Source organism: Camelus bactrianus, chromosome 17, assembly GCF_048773025.1.
Source record: "Camelus bactrianus isolate YW-2024 breed Bactrian camel chromosome 17, ASM4877302v1, whole genome shotgun sequence".
Classification (NCBI taxonomy): Eukaryota; Metazoa; Chordata; class Mammalia; order Artiodactyla; family Camelidae; genus Camelus; species Camelus bactrianus.
Window position 1 is genome coordinate 34533309 of NC_133555.1, and position 17897 is coordinate 34551205.

Consider the following 17897-nt stretch of genomic DNA (forward strand, 5'->3'; position numbering starts at 1 on the left):
TCTAGGGATAGCCCATCTCCCTCTGAAAGGCTGGAGATCCTGGGGTAATGCTCTGGAGGTTCCAGGAAATGCCACAGGCCAGTCAGCCCACATCACACCCCTATTCAAATGAAGCGTTACTTTAGGTCCAGTCTGACCCTCAACTTACCTGTGGAGGAGAGGGAGGCCAACAGTTTAGTGGTTGGGACGAGCAGCTTACTCTGGCAGCTCAGGCATTGAGTGGACCCACACTGGCCTGGCTGCTATCCAAGGGGCTGCCTGAAGCCCTGCCCTTTGGGAAAATGTCCAGAGGTCTACCTGCCTCTTTCCTACCTCTGTGGTCCAGGCTTTCATAAACTCCTCCCTCATAGAAGAGGGCAGGCAGGAGAGGCTCTTGCAGTCCTGTCTACTGGAGGCTGCAGGGGTTGAGAGACAGACTTTACCAGTGTTCATTCTCAAGTTTTGGAGTATAAATTCCAGGCACTGCCAAAGAAGGCACGTTTTATTTATCCTTCAATTCACTTGTCCCAGGGAGGGGAAGCCGCTGACCCCAGACTGACCTCTTCCCCCACTTCTGCCTGCAGATGGCCTACATAGTGTGACAGCACAGTGTGTGCTGCGTGTGGTCATCATCACGGAGGAGCTGCTGGCCAACAGCCTGACAGTGCGCCTGGAGAACATGTGGCAGGAACGCTTCCTATCGCCATTGCTGGGCCACTTCCTGGAAGGCGTGGCCGCGGTACTTGCCACACCCGCGGAGGATGTCTTCATCTTCAATATCCAGAACGACACGGACGTTGGGGGTACCGTGCTCAATGTGAGCTTCTCGGCGCTGGCGCCGCGCGGATCTGGGGCTGGCGCTGCGGGCCCCTGGTTCAGCTCTGAGGAGCTGCAGGAGCAGCTGTACGTGCGCCGCGCCGCCCTTGCCGCCCGCTCACTCCTGGACGTGCTGCCCTTTGACGACAACGTGTGCCTGCGCGAGCCCTGTGAGAACTACATGAAGTGCGTGTCCGTGCTGCGTTTTGACTCGTCTGCACCCTTTCTGGCCTCGGCCTCCACGCTTTTCAGGCCCATCCAGCCCATCGCAGGCCTGCGCTGCCGCTGCCCGCCCGGCTTCACCGGAGACTTCTGCGAGACGGAGCTCGACCTCTGCTACTCCAACCCATGCCGCAATGGCGGCGCCTGCGCGCGGCGCGAGGGAGGCTACACCTGTGTCTGCCGCCCGCGCTTCACAGGTGAGACGGGCGCCAGGCCGGGGTGAACCCAGGCAGAGAGTGGGACAGAACTATTGTGCAAGTGAGGATTGAGCATCACTCTTGAGGCAACCGGGGTTGGGGTCCTGGACAGGCGGGGCGGTGAGGCTTTCTGGTAGTGGACGGGGCGGGACCCTGGGAGGGGCGTGGCCGCAGCCGGGCGGGCCAGGCAGAATGGGGGCGTGCCCACAGCAAGCTCGGCTTTTCAGAGGTCTTGGCGCTGGCCTGGAGCACGTGGCCTTCGGAGGGGCGGGGCCTGCTGGAGCCTTGGCCGGCGCGGTCTTGACCTCTGACCGCGGCTTGACCCCTAGGCGAAGACTGTGAGTTGGACACGGAGGCCGGACGCTGCGTGCCCGGCGTCTGCCGCAACGGGGGTACCTGCGCGGATGGGCCCGACGGCGGCTTCCGCTGCCAGTGCCCAGCGGGTGGCGCCTTCGAGGGTCCGCGCTGCGAGGTGGCAGCACGCTCCTTCCCGCCCAGTTCGTTCGTCATGTTCCGCGGCCTGCGGCAGCGCTTCCATCTCACGCTGTCCCTCTCGTAGGTGCCCGCCCGCATCTGTGCGCCTGCACGCCATCCCTACTACCTCCATGACCCTGATACCTGACTGCCCCATCCTGGGGTCCCACAGCACACCACCGCTCCCCTGATGGCCTGCCTGACCTCACCGGCTGGTCCCACCCTCTCTTGTCGCTTCCTCTCTTACCCCAGCCTGGGCGGGAACATCGCGAACCTTCTTGTCTCAGGGATGGTGGGTGTGAGGAGGGGTCTGGATCATGACGCGCCCGCCCACCCCACCCAGGTTCGCCACCGTGCAGCCAAGCGGACTGCTGTTCTACAACGGGCGCCTGAACGAGAAGCACGACTTCCTGGCCTTGGAGCTCGTGGCTGGGCAAGTGCGGCTGACATATTCCACCGGTGGGTGCCCCGGCAGATAAGTCTGGGCGCGAATGGGTGCAGGTGTGGGTGAGATGGCTGTGGGGTGCAAGTCCCGGGTTCCCTCAGGTTTGCCCCACCAGCACACCTGAACACACACCAAATGCCCAACAGACACCGGTGAGGACCACTTTCCCTGTGGGAAAGCTCAGCTCTCCAAGAAGCATGTGCTTCTCCTATCTGTCCAAAAGCACTCTAGTCCAGCAGTTGTAGTCACCAGTGAGGAGAGTGATCTGATGTATTCAGGGTCACCCTGGGAGTAGCTGTGCCTGCATGCTTGGGTGGGTGGGGGAATTTAGCAGCTCCAGACAAGCCTCCACACACGTCCACCCCACAGGTGAGTCCAACACAGTGGTCAGCCCCACAGTTCCAGGGGGCCTGAGTGACGGGCAGTGGCATACAGTGCATCTGAGATACTACAACAAGGTGGGCACCACCCTTGGCATGGGAGTATGGTGGGAGCTGGGATGCCAGATTCTGCCCCTCAGGGGTCACCCTGGGGGTCCTGTTGAGTGGTGTACCTGGGTCTCTAGCCCCGGACAGATGCCATGGGGGGTGCACAGGGCCCCTCCAAGGACAAGGTGGCTGTGCTGAGCGTGGATGACTGCGATGTGGCCGTGGCTCTGCAGTTTGGTGCTGAGATTGGCAACTACTCATGCGCAGCTGCTGGCATGCAAACAAGCTCCAAGAAGTGAGGTCCCCAGCCCCTGATCCCCAAGCCTTCTGCCTGCCAAAGCCCACCCCAGCCCTTCACATACTGCCTGCCAAACTCCCCATCATTCCCCAAACCACCAGAATTCCCTCTCCCCAGTAGGATGCTGAAACCCCACTTCACCTTAGCCCCCATCTCTGTGTTCTACCTCAAACTCCCCACTCCCTCACAATCCCACAATGTCTCCACTCCCCCGATCTCTAATGCTCCATGTCCCCATCAGCCCCCAGACTCTTCACTCTCCATCCCCTACCCTAGCCACCCAGATGCCTCCCTTTCTCATCCTAGTCCTCAATACCAGCCTCTCCCACCTTTCCCCAGACCATCTGCCCATCATGAACTCTCCTTTGCACCCCCACAACTAAAGTAAGGACCCAGTTCCTTCCCCAGCCTGACCTTACTCTCCCCACCAATCATCTTACCCTCTGAGTCCTACCCCCTCCATTTCCTGTGGCCCCCCAGGAGCAAACCTACCCTGGCCCCAGTCCCACCAATGACTTGGACCCCTGACCTCCAGGTCCCTGGACCTGACGGGCCCTCTGCTCCTGGGGGGTGTCCCCAACCTCCCCGAGAACTTCCCCGTGTCCCACAAGGACTTTATTGGCTGCATGCGGGACCTGCATATTGATGGCCGCCGAGTGGACATGGCGGCCTTCGTGGCAAACAATGGCACCACAGCAGGTAGGCCATGTCCGTATCAGAGGGAAAGGGTGGAGGGCTATATGGATTGATTCAAAATCTGACCTCACCCCTGTCTCCTTTCCTGGCAAGGACCATGCCCCAGCCTAGCCTTTGGGGCCAGATTGCTAACAATTCCACCCTCTGAGAGAACATGGGGCTGAGACCATGGCCACTTTCAGCCCCTCTGGACCCCTGTTTGTCCAGCACTTGTACCCTCACCATGTTCTTACATCCTCCATGTGCCTTCCTCTCCCAGGCTGCCAGGCCAAGCTGCACTTTTGTGACTCGGGCCCCTGCAAGAACAGCGGCTTCTGCTCAGAACGCTGGGGTGGCTTCAGCTGTGACTGCCCTGTGGGTTTTGGAGGCAAAGACTGTCGACTCAGTGAGTGGACAGCCTGGGGCAGGAGGGGCCTGCAGGGTAAGTTCTGTTCTTGAGGTGGGCTTGTGACCCAGCTCCTTTTATCCCACCAGCCATGGCCCATCCCCACCATTTCCGTGGCAACGGCACACTGAGCTGGGACTTTGGAAATGACATGGCTGTGTCTGTGCCATGGTACCTGGGGCTGGCGTTTCGGACACGGGCGACGCAGGGTGTCCTGATGCAAGTGCAGGCTGGGCCACATAGCACACTTCTCTGTCAGGTGTGTCTGTCCTCCTGATCCTGTCCTCCTGATCCTCCTGTACCCTCAGCTCTCCATCTCTAATGCCACCAGCAATATTCCTGTGGGTTCCAGCCTGGTCACACAGCATACTTCTCTGCTAGGTGTCCTGACCATACTTGACTCTGCTCTGGACCCTGGCTTTGACCCACTTCCCCACCATGATATCCTCTGCAGGTGCAGGGTACCGACATATCTCTCATGTGCCATCTACACCAATCCTCAACCCCTGGTCCTTCCCCATGCCCCCTAACTTCACTCGCAGCAGCGTAGTGTCCCCGGGCACAGTGCCCCATGTGCCAGATATAGCCTTGCCCCTGCTGTTCTGACCTGTGATATTCTTGACCTCAGAGTCCCCTGATTTCACCTCCTGACACTCCCAGCTCCAGCCCCACTTGGGCCTCTGACCCCACAGCTGTGCCTCTCTACCCGCAGCTGGATCGGGGGTTGCTGTCCGTGACGGTGACCAGGGGCTCGGGCCGAGCTGCCCACCTCCTTCTGGACAAGGTGACTGTCAGTGATGGCCGATGGCATGATCTGCGGCTGGAGTTGCAGGAAGAGCCGGGTGGCCGGCGGGGCCACCATGTCCTCATGGTCTCATTGGACTTTAGTCTCTTCCAGGTCTGACCTCTCACTCTGGAGTAGTCCATTCTCAGTCTTCTGACCAGACCCGCCTCATTTGACCCCACCTCTAGTCCAGCTCCTCTCAGTTCCCTCCACTGCACGTAGTCTGATGTCTCCCCCACCCCTCTCCTCAGATCCTTGCTCTGAGCACATGCTGCCAGCTAGGCTGGTCCACTGCCAGGCCCTCCTCATGTCAGGGATGCTATGCAGATTTCTGGCCTGGTCTTGGGGAATCTCTACGGCCAGCGCTTTGCCTAACTCCTGGAAACCTCTTCAGGTCTCTGCTCCAATCTCCCCAGCTCAAAATCCTGGAATTTCAGGGTCTGTTCTAGGTCCAGGAAAGAGGGATCTGTCGGAGCTCAGCTCTCGACTGAAACCATCCTGTCACTCATCTGCTGTGCTCCAGTAGGTCCTCCATACCTGGGAGCATCTCATGCCCAGACCGGTCCCCTGGCCCAGAGGGGCAGACAGTGGTCCTGCAGGGCTAGAATAAGGCCAAGACTGACCCTGGGGTAGGGCAGGGGTCCATCAAGTCCCCCCACACCCCCAGTGCTGACTGCTCCCCTCCTCCAGGACACCTTGGCAGTGGGGAATGAGCTGCAGGGCCTGAAGGTAAAGCGACTCCACGTGGGAGGCCTGCCCCCCAGCAGTGATGAGGAGGCTCCTCAGGGGCTGGTTGGCTGTATCCAGGTGGGGGTCAGCATGTGAACATGATATGGGGCATCAGGGTGGGTGGTCAGAGGTCAAGATGCCTTGGGACCTGAAATGCTGCATTCACATGGGGGTTGGCACAGGGGTAGCAGTGCCCCAGAGCCATCAGAGATGGGTCAAGCCTTTCTGTGCTGCTGAAGGTGAGAGTCTAGCTTAGATTATCAAGAGTCACTGGAGGCTTGTGTCAGGGACAGCATGATTAGGTGTCCCACAGGGGCACTGAATTGAGGATTTGGGATCAGAGTCCAGGATTTGTAAGGAGATTGCATATTAGGGTCCTCAAACCAAGTGGCTGGCTCTGCAGGACTCGAGGATGAGGTGCTTTGCCATGGGTCTCATCCCCTGCTGGCTGTGTTCATAGGGGGTATGGCTCGGCTCCACACCTTCAGGGACTCCGGCCCTGCTTCCCCCGAACCACCGAGTGAACGTGGAACCTGGCTGCGTTGTGACAAATGCCTGTGCTTCTGGGCCCTGCCCACCCCACGCTGACTGCCGAGACCTCTGGCAGACCTTTTCCTGTACCTGCTGGCCAGGTGAGACCTGGGGGAGGGAGGCAGGGTGATCTGGGGTTCTTGGTGAAGACTGGGGAACCTGGAGAGCATGGAGGAGGCAGGGACTGAGAAGAACAGGTACCTGCTTCCCCCCATGCTCTGTGGCCAGTGTCCTAAGTTCTCTGACCTAACCTGCAGGTTACTATGGCCCAGGCTGTGTGGACGCCTGCCTCCTGAACCCCTGTCAGAACCAGGGGTCATGCCGGCACCTCCCTGGGGCCCCCCATGGCTATATCTGTGACTGTGTAGGTGGCTATTTCGGGCACCACTGTGAGCACAGGTAAGGGGCTGGGGGTCGAGATGATGGAAGGAGCCGGTGGTGGGGAGAGAGAGGATCACTGTGCTATCGTGGAGGCATCTCACCTGCCTGTCTGCCCCAGGATGGACCAGCAGTGCCCACGGGGCTGGTGGGGGAGTCCAACGTGTGGACCCTGCAACTGCGACATTCACAAGGGCTTTGACCCCAACTGTAACAAGACCAATGGGCAGTGTCACTGCAAGGTGTGCCTGGTTCTTGAGCCCTGACCTTTTAACTCTTCCCTAGACATGATTTCTGATGCTTATCAAGCTTGCTGACCTCTGCCACCTGACTCAGCCCCTGACATTTTACCCCTATCCCATGACCTAATGGCCACATTTTATCCTTGACGTCTAACCCCTCCCTTAGGTTTCATTTGAGGCCAGTCTTCCTACTGGCCTGTGAGCACTGTTCTCCTGACCCTTTGCCCTTGATTCCACTCATTCCTCAAGTCCTGAGCTGAGACCCCCTACCTTAAGCCCTGACCTCTTACCTTAGGCCCCTGACCCATTCTCAAACAGGAGTTCCACTACCGACCACGGGGCAGTGACTCGTGCCTCCCATGTGACTGCTACCCTGTGGGCTCCACCTCGCGCTCATGTGCACCCCACAGCGGGCAGTGCCCCTGTCGCCCAGGAGCCCTTGGCCGCCAGTGCAACAGCTGCGACAGTCCTTTTGCAGAGGTGACAGCCAGCGGCTGCCGGGGTGAGCAGGCTCCACCCAGCCCCACATATAGAGAGCTGGCTCCGGCCTGCTGCCACCAAGCACCATGGCATGCTTGGCTTCTTGGGTGGGGACTCTAAGAAGCTTCTCTGAGAGAGCCTTACTTATACCCAGGCACTCCCACATCTACCCTGAGTATTTGGATGACCTGTCACAGAATCTGACAGGCCAGCCCCTGTGAGGCCAGCAGGGGAGTTGGGGGGTTGCTTGGCGGATGCAGGATAGTGGAAGTAGCTGTCACTTGCTCCAGCTCCTGGCTGCCTGGCTCAGTGCCTCCTCTCTCCCTAGTGCTCTATGATGCCTGCCCCAAGTCCCTGAGATCTGGTGTGTGGTGGCCCCAGACCAAGTTTGGTGTCTTGGCCTCAGTGCCCTGTCCTCGGGGGGCCCTGGGTGAGTACTAGGAGGCAAGCACATCACTGAGGGGGGGTGCAGGCTTGTCCTCTGCCTGCTGGAGCCACCTCTTTTCCTGAGTTGGTTGGCCTTGTTCCTACAAAGAAGTGGGAGTGGGGTAGGGGTCCATGTGGGCCCCTCACTACCTCTTTGGGGCTCTGGGTCCCTCACAACACCCTCAATGAGCCTCCATCTGTTTCTCTTGGCTTCTGGGCAGGATTGCGGGGTGCAGGTAAGGGGTACGTGTTTGCTCAGGTGCGCTGCCCCTCCCACTGCCAGAGCTTTTGCAGATCCCTCCTGTTGCCTGAAGTCCCTGCAGACCCCTCCCCACTGCCTGAGGTCTCTAAAAGCTACTCCCAGCTGCTTGAAGTCCCTGGAGGACCCTTCCTGTTATCTGAGGACTCTGGGGGCCCTTTGATGCCTCACGTCCTCAGAGGCCCCTCCCCACTGCCTGAGGACCCTGAAGAGCACCCCCACACATACTTCCTAAGGTCCTTGTAGACCCCTCCTCAGTTCCTGAGGTCCCTGCAGGCCTCTTCCTACTACCTGAGGGCATGAAAGACACCCGCCTTCTGTTTGAGGACCCCACTTCTCTCTGTTGCCTGAGGTCCCCACAGAACCCTCCCTGCTGCTTCAGGTCTCTGCAGTGGCCAGACAGAGATTGTCTGTGAATGCATGCTCTTGTGTGTGTCTCTCTGTGCCTGCGCACGCATCTGTAAGTCTGTCTTTCGGGGAGGGGATTCTATGTAAGTCAGGGAGTTCTGCGTTTAAGTCAGACTTTACCGGTAGCTACAAGCTCTCTTAAGGCCCAGGTCACTTCTCATTCAACTCTCACTCCAATCGCAAAGACAAGGGAGAGAGATCAGCAAAGGCACCGCTGGGGCAATTAAAATGTGTGTGAGAGCTTCCACCCTCACATCATGTTGGTCACAAAATACATCTGGAAAACCTGGTCCATGTCACTGTGTATATGTGTGTGTGTGTGTGTGCGTGTGTGTGTGTGTGTGTGTGTGAGAGAGAGAAAGAGAAAGAGTGAGCGAGCGAGCGAGAGCATGTGCCTGCAAGCATTGTAGGTCTGTGTATTTGTCCTGGTCTGCACATCTGTTTATGTGTAGATGTGAGCATTGGTATGTGTGCTTGCCCTGGGCCACGGGTCTGTGCAGCTGTTCTGGCTTGTGCATATGTCTGTGCACGTGTGTACACATACAGCCCTGCTGATGTGTTCTTTATATCATGGTGGTTCAAAATGGTCCACAGACCCCTCAGGAATTGACTGACAAGCCCCTGGGGCCCATCTGGGCTGAGGACTGGGGTGGTTCTGTCCAGGGATCCAGCCACAGATGCCTACTACCTGGTCTCTGCCTCAGAGCTCCCCTGGGATAGGGGAGGGTGCTGTGGTCACCTCATCAGCAGAGGTGTCCAGGCCCCGGGCCTGACGAGGGGTTGCCTGCTCTCAGGTACCGCCATGCGGCTATGCGATGAAGACCAGGGTTGGCTGGAACCCGACCTCTTCAACTGTACTTCCCCCGCCTTTCGAGAACTCAATCTGCTGGTGAGACTGCCCAGACCTTGCCCTGCACTGAAGACTGGCCCTGGCCCCAGCCCTGGCCTCAGCCTCCCCAAGCCTGGGTAGCAGTCCCCAGACATCATGCCCTAGCCCTGGACCTGGGGTTTTCCTGGTTGCCCTTTAATCTAACCAAATCCTTCTTGTTGTGAGGCTTTTGAGAAAGGCCTGAGTGACCACCTCCATCTTTGTCTTGGTAGCTGGATGGCCTGGAGCTGAACAAGACAGTCTTGGATACTGTGGAGGCCAAGAAGCTGGCTCAGAGGCTTCGGGAGGTAACCGGCCACACCGACCACTACTTCAGCCAAGATGTCCGAGTCACTGCCCGCCTGCTGGCCCACCTGTTAGCCTTTGAGAGCCACCAGCAGGGCTTCGGGCTGACAGCCACACAGGACGCCCATTTCAATGAGGTAGGGCTGCACCCTGGGCTCCCAATCCCCTGGCCCAGGCTCCCCTGCCCTGGATCCCCGACTCAGGCCCCTCCTGACCCTGGGGAGGTGAAGGCTCTGGGCTCTCTCTTCCGCCTTGTCCTCTCTAGGCCCACCCCCTTGCCTGCTGGGGTCCCTCTAGGCAACTGGCCAGACCCCTCAGGTCTGCCCTGTCCCCTCACCCTCCTGATCTGGCTGGGCCCCACTCTCCCCTCCCTCCTCCCAGAACCTGCTGTGGGCCGGCTCTGCACTGCTTGCTCCAGAGACCGGAGACTTGTGGGCGGCACTGGGGCAGCGGGCCCCGGGGGGCTCCCCGGGCAGCGCGGGGCTGGTACAGCATCTGGAGGAGTATGCGGCCACGCTGGCAAGGAATATGGAACTCACATACCTGAATCCTGTGGGGCTGGTGACGCCCAACATCAGTATGTGGAGGGTAGGGGGGTGGGAAAGGAGGCTGTGTAAGGGCAAGGACTTGGAGGTCTGAGGGGCCGGGGGCTAGTGATGTCGACATTAGTGGTATGGGCTGTGCTGCCACCCTCAGCGCTTTGCAGGGACTGGCTCTGAGCTGGTAGCAGGAGGCTGTGGGCTGTGGGTGCAGGATAAGGGGTAGGAGGGAATGGGACAGCACCGGGAGGAGACCCTTGACGGGTCTCACCCCTCTTCCTCCTGGGCAGTGCTCAGCATCGACCGCATGGAGCACCCCAGTCCCACCCGGGGGACCCGTCGCTACCCTCGTTACCACAGCAACCTTTTCCGGGGCCAGGATGCCTGGGATCCTCACACGCATGTGCTGCTGCCTTCCCAGGCCCCACGGCCATCCCCCGCTGAAGGTGAGAGCTCTTGGATGACCCCTGGGCCAGGTCCTGTTTCCCTGCCCTCCCCTAAGCCAGATACCACGTTGTCCTCCTGCCAATTCTCCCCTTGCCAGAACTCCCCCACATCAGACCCCCACTGTGTGAGACCCTCTCACACCAGCTCTCCATCCCACAACTTACCACAGTACCTCTCACCTCTCCACATCTGCTCCCTCACCAGAGATGACCTCTCCCAGCCTTGATATTCGGGATCCAGCCCTGGGGGGCCCATGTGTCCTTCACAGGCTCCTGCCTCCTGCACCCCCTAGTTCTGGGCCTGCAGGGAAGAGATTCCCATGCTTAATGCTGGGTTGGGTTCAGAGCTGGGTTTGTGGGTGCTCAGGGTCAGAGGTCACTGACAGTGGCTCCTGCCTGCCATCCCCCGGCAGTTCTGTCCACAAGCAGCAGCAGCACTGAGAACTCCACCACCTTGAGTGTGGCTCCGCCACCGGCCCCCCCGGAGCCTGAGCCCGAGCCTGGGATCTCCATCATCATCCTCCTGGTTTACCGCACCTTGGGGGGGCTGCTCCCTGCCCAGTTCCAGGCTGAGCGCCGGGGTGCCAGGTAGGAGTAGAGTTACTCCTGGGCCCCTCACCCCTGGACTTCTTATGAGCTTTTACCCAACTGAGCACCCCCATTTTGGGGGGACAAATGAGCAGTTTCACAGTCATACAGAGACGCCCCTGCCCACAGCTCTGGGAGCCTTATCCGTGCTGGGCTCCATGTAAATCATGTTCTGGGAAGTTGTGGAGAGTAGCAGACAGATGAGGAGCCACAGCTGGGGGTGGTCACATGAAGGAGTTTACGGGAGCCAAGTACAGGCAGGCGAAGTGGCTGATAGAGACAGGCGAAGACAGGCTGACTGAGGGAGGTCAGCTGGGGGTGGCGGAGAGGGCAGTTTGAGGCAGTCTGGAACTTCTCAAGCTGCAGACCCCAGTGTGGAGAGTGGGTCCAAAGCCCCTCGGCTGCATTTCTGCAGAACCAGGCCATGGACTCCCAGTCCTGAAGCAGCCTAGCAGAGGCCAAAGGGGTTCTCAGAAACAACATCCACTCTGGGGCATCCCAGACTCTGGGCCACGGCAGGTGGCGTGAAGACAGTAAGGTGGGCGGTCAGAGCAGGGGGAGGTCTGCAGTGTCCAAGCCCAGGTGGGGTGTCTCCTCAGGCTTCCCCAGAACCCTGTTATGAACTCCCCGGTGGTCAGCGTGGCTGTATTCCATGGACGCAACTTCCTAAGGGGTGTCCTGGAGTCCCCGATCAGCCTTGAGTTCCGCCTGCTACAGACTGCGAATCGCAGCAAGGCCATCTGTGTGCAGTGGGACCCGCCTGGCCCGTGAGGACCTCCAATCTGGAAACCCTTGGTCCCCCTGGTAGCCCCTGGGAGGCCCAGCCTACCCCTGGGGCCCCCACCAATGCCCCTGTGTGCCCAGGCCCACGAGGAATGCTGCTCCCAAACTCCAGGCGCCCTCAGCCCCTCCCACTATCTCTCAAACCCCGCCTGGCAATGGGGCATCCCCCAGAAGGGACGGTAGGTCTAACTGCCCTGTGGCTGCAGGGTGGACCGGCATGGCACGTGGACAGCACGGGACTGTGAGCTGGTGCACAGGAATGGGTCCCACGCACGGTGTCGCTGCAGCCGGACGGGCACCTTTGGGGTCCTCATGGATGCCTCCCCCCGCGAGGTGGGGCTATATTCAGAGTCCCGAGGAAGTGGGAGGGTCAAAAGCAGGGGTGCCCAACACCCCAGCGACCATCCTTATCCCCACAGCGGCTAGAGGGCGACCTGGAGCTGCTGGCTGTGTTCACCCACGTGGTCATATCCGTGTCTGTGGCCGCACTGTTGCTGACCGCAGCTGTCCTGCTGAGCCTGCGCAGCCTCAAGTCCAACATGCGTGGCATCCACGCCAATGTGGCTGCTGCCCTGGGGGTGGCAGAGCTCCTCTTCCTGCTGGGGATCCACAGGACCCAAAACCAGGTGCCGGGTCAGGGCCAGGGGATCTGTGTCCTGATGACCTCACCAGGCCCTAGGAAGGCCTGGGCCAGAGTTCAGGGTCAGAGGTCAGGGATGCTCAGGCTGGGGCCCGGGTTTGGGGCAGGATGCTGGGGTAACCTGTGGTGGTTGAGGGGATAGAGGCGGGGCGGGGCAGGAAAGGTCCTGACTCCCCGCTACCCTGCCTCCAGCTGGTGTGCACCGCGGTCGCCATCCTCCTGCACTACTTCTTCCTCAGCACGTTCGCGTGGCTCCTTGTGCAGGGGCTGCACCTCTACCGCATGCAGGTTGAGCCGCGTAATGTGGACCGTGGTGCCATGCGTTTCTACCATGCCCTGGGCTGGGGCGTCCCTGCTGTGCTGCTGGGTGAGGGCCTGTGACCCCCAACCTCCCTTCCTCATGGCCTGACCCCTGCCCCCCATCCTAATCATGACCCCATCTTCACTCCTCCGTGCCATCTGCTCAGGGAGGAGCCTGCCCTGCCTCTGCCCCCAGCTTCTCCCCATACATGAGTGGGTCAGCAACTCTAGAACACGCCCCATCCATCCTCCCCCTTCTCCCCCACAGGCCTGGCTGTCGGCTTGGATCCCGAAGGCTATGGGAACCCTGACTTCTGCTGGATCTCGGTCCATGAGCCCCTCATCTGGAGTTTTGCAGGCCCTGTCGTCATTGTCATTGTGGTGAGCGCCTTCACTCAGTGCCACCTGTGTGCTCCCCTTGGGGTGGGGACGGTGGCCCTGCAGCTGGTGTGGTGGTCTTAGCTGAGGGGCGCTGGTGGCCGTCCACAGGCTTCCTGGGCTCGGCCTCCATTTCTGTTCCTGTTTAACTGGCATAGAGATGGGAGGTGTGGGGCTCAGAGACTGCCTCGCCCCGCCACTGTCTCTCTCTCGTCTCCAACTCTCAGTCCCTCCCTGGTTACTATCTCTGACTTCTTTTTTGATTCTAAGCTCCTCTACCTCTCTTTGTTTTTGATCTTTGTTTTGTGTGTGTGTGTCTGTTGGTGTTTCTTACTGATTCTGCCTCTCTCTTTGAGTCTTAGCCTCTCTCTGTCTCTGTCTCTGTCTGTCTCTCACTATCTCTGTCTCTCTCTGCCTTGCCCCTGCTCCACATGTCTGGCCGTGGGTCCAGATGAATGGGACCATGTTTCTCCTCGCTGCCCGCACATCCTGCTCCACTGGGCAGAGGGAGGCCAAGAAGACCTCTGTGCTGTGAGTTGGCTGGCTGGGGGGAGTGGGGGATTCTCAGAACGGCAGCCTTCTCCTGAGTGGGATCTGGGATTCCTGGAGCATCCCTGGTGCAGGCTGGGCTCCAGATTCTGGGTTGGGGCAAAGTCACACCTGCCCTGGCCAGTGGTCCCTCTCTGGTGCCCTTGCGTTACTCTGGCTCCAGACACGCTTCCACCCTGCCATCTTCCCAGTCTCCCGTGGCCTGGGTGGCTCACTTGGCCCCCTGTCCAATATGTTCCACCTGCCTTCCATGTTTTCTCTCAGGCTCCAACATCCTTCCTGTGTGTTTTCCCCATGTCCCCTCATGACTGCCTGAGTTCTCTCCTGGTTCTTTCTGTGACCTCCAGTCTCCCTGAGTGTCCTCCTGAAACCTCCATGTTTCTGTGTGAATACCTTTCCTTCCCTGTCCCCTTGGGTGTCCCCTATGTGACTCCTGTGTGTCCTCCTATGTCCCCCATGTGAGCCCTGTGTGACCCTCGCGTGTGCTGTGTCCTTTCATGTTCCTGCGGCAGGACACTTCGCAGCTCCTTTCTGCTCCTTCTGCTGGTCAGTGCCTCCTGGCTCTTCGGCCTCCTGGCGGTCAACCACAGTGTCCTGGCCTTCCACTACCTCCACGCTGGCCTCTCTGGGCTCCAGGTAACTCTAGCACCCCTCCTTCACCCTGGACCAGAAGGGGCTTCAGCAGGGTGGGGCCTGGGGCCTTGACCCCAGATGGGATGACTGACACCAGGCTGATACTGATCCTGGATTGACTTTCACTGGCACTGAGATCTCTGGCTGCTTGCTGGTCCACACTGACTTGCACTGACTCTGGTCACTCGGGCCACTCTGACCTCTCACTGCCTCTGCTGATTTAACTCCCTTACTGGGTTCTGCCTCAGGTTCATCACTGACTCACTCTGACCTGCAATGACTGATCCCCCTTGCTGACCCATGGTGACCTACCCTGGCCCTAACTGACCCTGTGGTGGCCTGACCCTGTCCTCTGCCTCATTTCTGACCTCTCACTGACTCCACACTGGTCCTTGCTGACCCACAGGGCCTGGTGGTGCTGCTGCTGTTCTGTGTCGTGAATGCAGACACTCGAGCCGCCTGGACACCAGCCTGTCTGGGCAGGAAGGCAGAGCCCGAGGAGGCCAGGCCAGCGGCTGGGACGGTGAGGGGCTCCCAGAGCTGGGGAGTGAGGGTGGGGGCCCCAGGAAGCCAGGCTTTGATGCTTCTCCAGGGCTGGCTCATGCTCCTGTCCCACTCATGCTCCTGTCCCACCCACCTCCCCCAGGGGCCTGGGGCTTACAACAACACGGCTCTCTTCGAGGAAAGCGGCCTCATCCGCATCACTCTCGGTGCCTCCACCATCTCCTCAGTGAGCAGTGCCCGCTCCGGCCGGACCCAGGACCAAGACAGCCAGCGGGGCCGCAGCTACCTCAGGTGAGGGGAGTGGCCTTCTCGCGAGGGGTGCACACAGCTCGGACCAGCCGCACTTTACCAGGGGTTGGCATCACCACAACCTTGGGGTGGCGTCTCCCATCTCAGCCAGCTGGGCCTCTGCTGCTGCCTCTGCCCCAGATGCCTCCTGCCACACACCCAGGGGTGCCTTCAGAGCCATTCCACAGACAGCTGGCTGTGCACTTACAGATGTCCCCGCCTCCAGGGCACCCCATCACATCCCTCTTTGATGGGGGGTGCTCCTGCATTTCCAGGGACAATGTCCTGGTTCGACATGGCTCGGCTGCTGACCACACTGACCACAGCATCCAGGCTCACGCTGGCCCCACTGACCTGGATGTGGCCATGTTCCATCGAGATGCTGGTGGAGGTGGGAGCCTGGGCCAGGGAGGAGGGAGGCAGAGGATCTCTCCCCGATTCACCTTTCTTCTGCCCCAATCTGGGAGTAGCAGCTGACTGTCCTGGGGAGAGCTTTCCTGAGGTCACTGCCCCAGGAGGCATCTATCCCCCAGCCCTGGTTCTCCTGGCAAGTCCCAGCCTTCTGTTCCTACCCCAACTCCAAGCTCTCCCCAGTTCCCAGCCCCAGCCCCTTGTTTTTGCCTCCTTCAAGCCCCCCAAGTCCCTCGCCTCCCCAGGCCACTGCTAGGCCTTCCTCCTGACCTTCCCAACTTCAGGTGCTGACTCCGACTCTGACAGTGACCTGTCCTTGGAGGAGGAGAGAAGTCTGTCTATCCCATCCTCAGAAAGTGAGGACAACGGCCGGACACGGGGGCGTTTCCAGCGTCCTCTCCGCCGAGCAGCGCAGAGTGAGAGGCTCCTCACCCACCCCAAAGGTGATGGGGACATCTACCCCACGAGTGACCAAGAGATACCCCATATTACACTTGGGTGTAACCCAGGGACCCTGTTATCCCCTGCGGAGTCCTGGGACCAACCTACTGGGGACCTGGGGTCATCACTGGGCCCATACGTACCTCTCCCCATCCAGCCTCCCAGCAGAGTTCTGTTAGCCAAAGACCCAGGAATGGCCCAGGTAACAGAAGAATGAGGTCAGGGATTTTTATAGGGTGACATGTCATCCCTCCAGCTCCTCCTCTTCCCTGAGGGCTGAGGTTCAGCCTGGTCTTCCCGGCCCCTCAGCCATCAGGTTCCCCCACCTCCAGTCTCTCTCCATCTCCAGTCAGGAGTAGGGGTGCTTATCAGTAACCCTCTCCCTAGATGGTTCCATTGACCTCTGAGAGACACCTTCCTATTCCTACCTCTGCTCCATGAGAATAGCCCAGATTTCAGGAGTTTTTAGGGTTGGGGGTCACTGAGTCTGGGTCACAGGGGCCATGGTCACTGGAGTCAACCCAGAGGCTCCTGTAACCTGCCCTGGCTCCACAGATGTGGATGGCAATGACCTCCTGTCTTACTGGCCAGCCCTGGGGGAATGCGAGGCTACTCCCTGTGCTCTGCAGACCTGGGGCTCCGAAAGGCGCCTGGGGCTGGATACCAGCAAGGATGCAGCCAACAACAACCAGCCGGACCTGGCCCTGACCAGTGGAGATGAAACCTCCCTGGGCCGGGCCCAGCACCAGAGAAAAGGTGTGGATCCTTGACCTTGGCCTATACCCAGGGGACTGTCCATGCCCTGACTCAGGGAATTTCATTCTTCTACTCCAAATAGCTTCACAGGGATCCTGAGAACTTCTCTCGCTCTGATCTGGGAGGTTTCTGCACCTCTACCCTGCTTCATGGTCCCTGGGGACTGCCCCATCCTGACCTGGGAATTGCCTGCCCCCGTACCCTAGCCAGCACCATGGAGACCCCAGTGGCCACTCCTGCCTTACCCCAGGGGATACCTCCCCTTCCTCCAACCCCAGTCTGCTTTGTAAGGATCCTAGGAGCTGCTATGCCTCAGAACCCACAACTTCTGTTCTAACCTGGAAATTTTCTGGCCCTCTACCCTGCTTTACAAGGATCCCAAGAGGTTTTCCCTGTCTCAACTCAAGGGGTTTCTGCCTTCACCCCTGCACCACAGAGACTTCCCACCAAGGACTGTTCCTGCCCCAACCCTGGGAATTCCTGCCCCTTGGACCCTGGCCTGCATTACTAGAACCTGGGGGCTGCCCCTCCTCTGACCTTGGGGGGAGGTTTGCCCCTGCCCCTGTACCCTGAGGACTGCCCGTGTCCTGACCCAAGGGATTACTGCCTCCCTACTCTTACCCCTGTCCTGCAGCCTCTCTAGGATTCCCAGAAACTGCCTCTGCACCCCCTACCTAAAGCGTTTCTGCCCCCAACCCTGTGTCACAGGGATTCCAGGGGCTGCTGCATTCCTAGACCCAGGGGGTTCCTGCTCCACCCCCCACCACGTACACACCCTGTCCTCTATTTGCTCCCCCTCTAGGCATCCTGAAGAACCGATTGCAGTACCCACTGGTGCCACAGACCCGGGGTGCCCCGGAATTGTCCTGGTGCCGTGCAGCCACCTTGGGCCACCGTGCTGTGCCGGCTGCCTCCTATGGTCGCATCTATGCTGGAGGGGGCACAGGCAGCCTTTCGCAGCCAGCCAGCCGCTACTCCTCTCGAGAACAGCTGGATCTGCTTCTTCGCCGGCAGCTGAGTCGTGAGCGACTGGAGGAGGCCCCTGCCCCTGTCCTGCGTCCCCTGAGTCGACCAGGTTCCCAGGAACACCTGGATGCTGTGCCAGGCCGCCTGGAGCCCAGGGATCGGGGCAGCACCCTACCACGGAGGCAGCCACCCAGGGACTATCCTGGCGCCACAGCCGGCTGCTTTGGGTCACGCGATGCGCTGGACCTAGGGGCGCCCTGCGAGTGGATGCGCACGCTGCCCCCACCCCATGGTGCCCGGGACCTTGACCCACAGCCCCCGCCT

At 60.0% G+C, this 17897-nt stretch overlaps 1 protein-coding gene across 1 annotated transcript in view; it reads left to right on the forward strand.

Annotated features, from left to right (window-relative positions):
• CELSR3 (cadherin EGF LAG seven-pass G-type receptor 3) overlaps window positions 1-17897 on the forward strand; it is a 36339-nt gene that overhangs the window by 3997 nt on the left and 14445 nt on the right. The window contains exons 2-34 of the mRNA XM_074344139.1: window positions 564-1214; window positions 1544-1769; window positions 2032-2147; window positions 2503-2591; window positions 2699-2856; window positions 3395-3558; window positions 3815-3940; window positions 4030-4199; window positions 4653-4838; window positions 5415-5531; window positions 5914-6085; window positions 6242-6383; window positions 6484-6604; window positions 6923-7106; window positions 7413-7514; window positions 8972-9066; window positions 9279-9488; window positions 9733-9928; window positions 10181-10336; window positions 10750-10924; window positions 11524-11691; window positions 11914-12040; window positions 12127-12333; window positions 12540-12714; window positions 12916-13028; window positions 13477-13556; window positions 14087-14210; window positions 14614-14730; window positions 14854-15002; window positions 15275-15390; window positions 15695-15853; window positions 16407-16607; window positions 17410-17897. The exon at window positions 17410-17897 is cut by the window's right edge and continues 401 nt beyond it. Coding sequence (XP_074200240.1) covers window positions 564-1214; window positions 1544-1769; window positions 2032-2147; window positions 2503-2591; window positions 2699-2856; window positions 3395-3558; window positions 3815-3940; window positions 4030-4199; window positions 4653-4838; window positions 5415-5531; window positions 5914-6085; window positions 6242-6383; window positions 6484-6604; window positions 6923-7106; window positions 7413-7514; window positions 8972-9066; window positions 9279-9488; window positions 9733-9928; window positions 10181-10336; window positions 10750-10924; window positions 11524-11691; window positions 11914-12040; window positions 12127-12333; window positions 12540-12714; window positions 12916-13028; window positions 13477-13556; window positions 14087-14210; window positions 14614-14730; window positions 14854-15002; window positions 15275-15390; window positions 15695-15853; window positions 16407-16607; window positions 17410-17897 — 5780 coding nt within the window. The remainder of the gene's footprint in view (window positions 1-563; window positions 1215-1543; window positions 1770-2031; window positions 2148-2502; window positions 2592-2698; window positions 2857-3394; window positions 3559-3814; window positions 3941-4029; window positions 4200-4652; window positions 4839-5414; window positions 5532-5913; window positions 6086-6241; window positions 6384-6483; window positions 6605-6922; window positions 7107-7412; window positions 7515-8971; window positions 9067-9278; window positions 9489-9732; window positions 9929-10180; window positions 10337-10749; window positions 10925-11523; window positions 11692-11913; window positions 12041-12126; window positions 12334-12539; window positions 12715-12915; window positions 13029-13476; window positions 13557-14086; window positions 14211-14613; window positions 14731-14853; window positions 15003-15274; window positions 15391-15694; window positions 15854-16406; window positions 16608-17409) is intronic.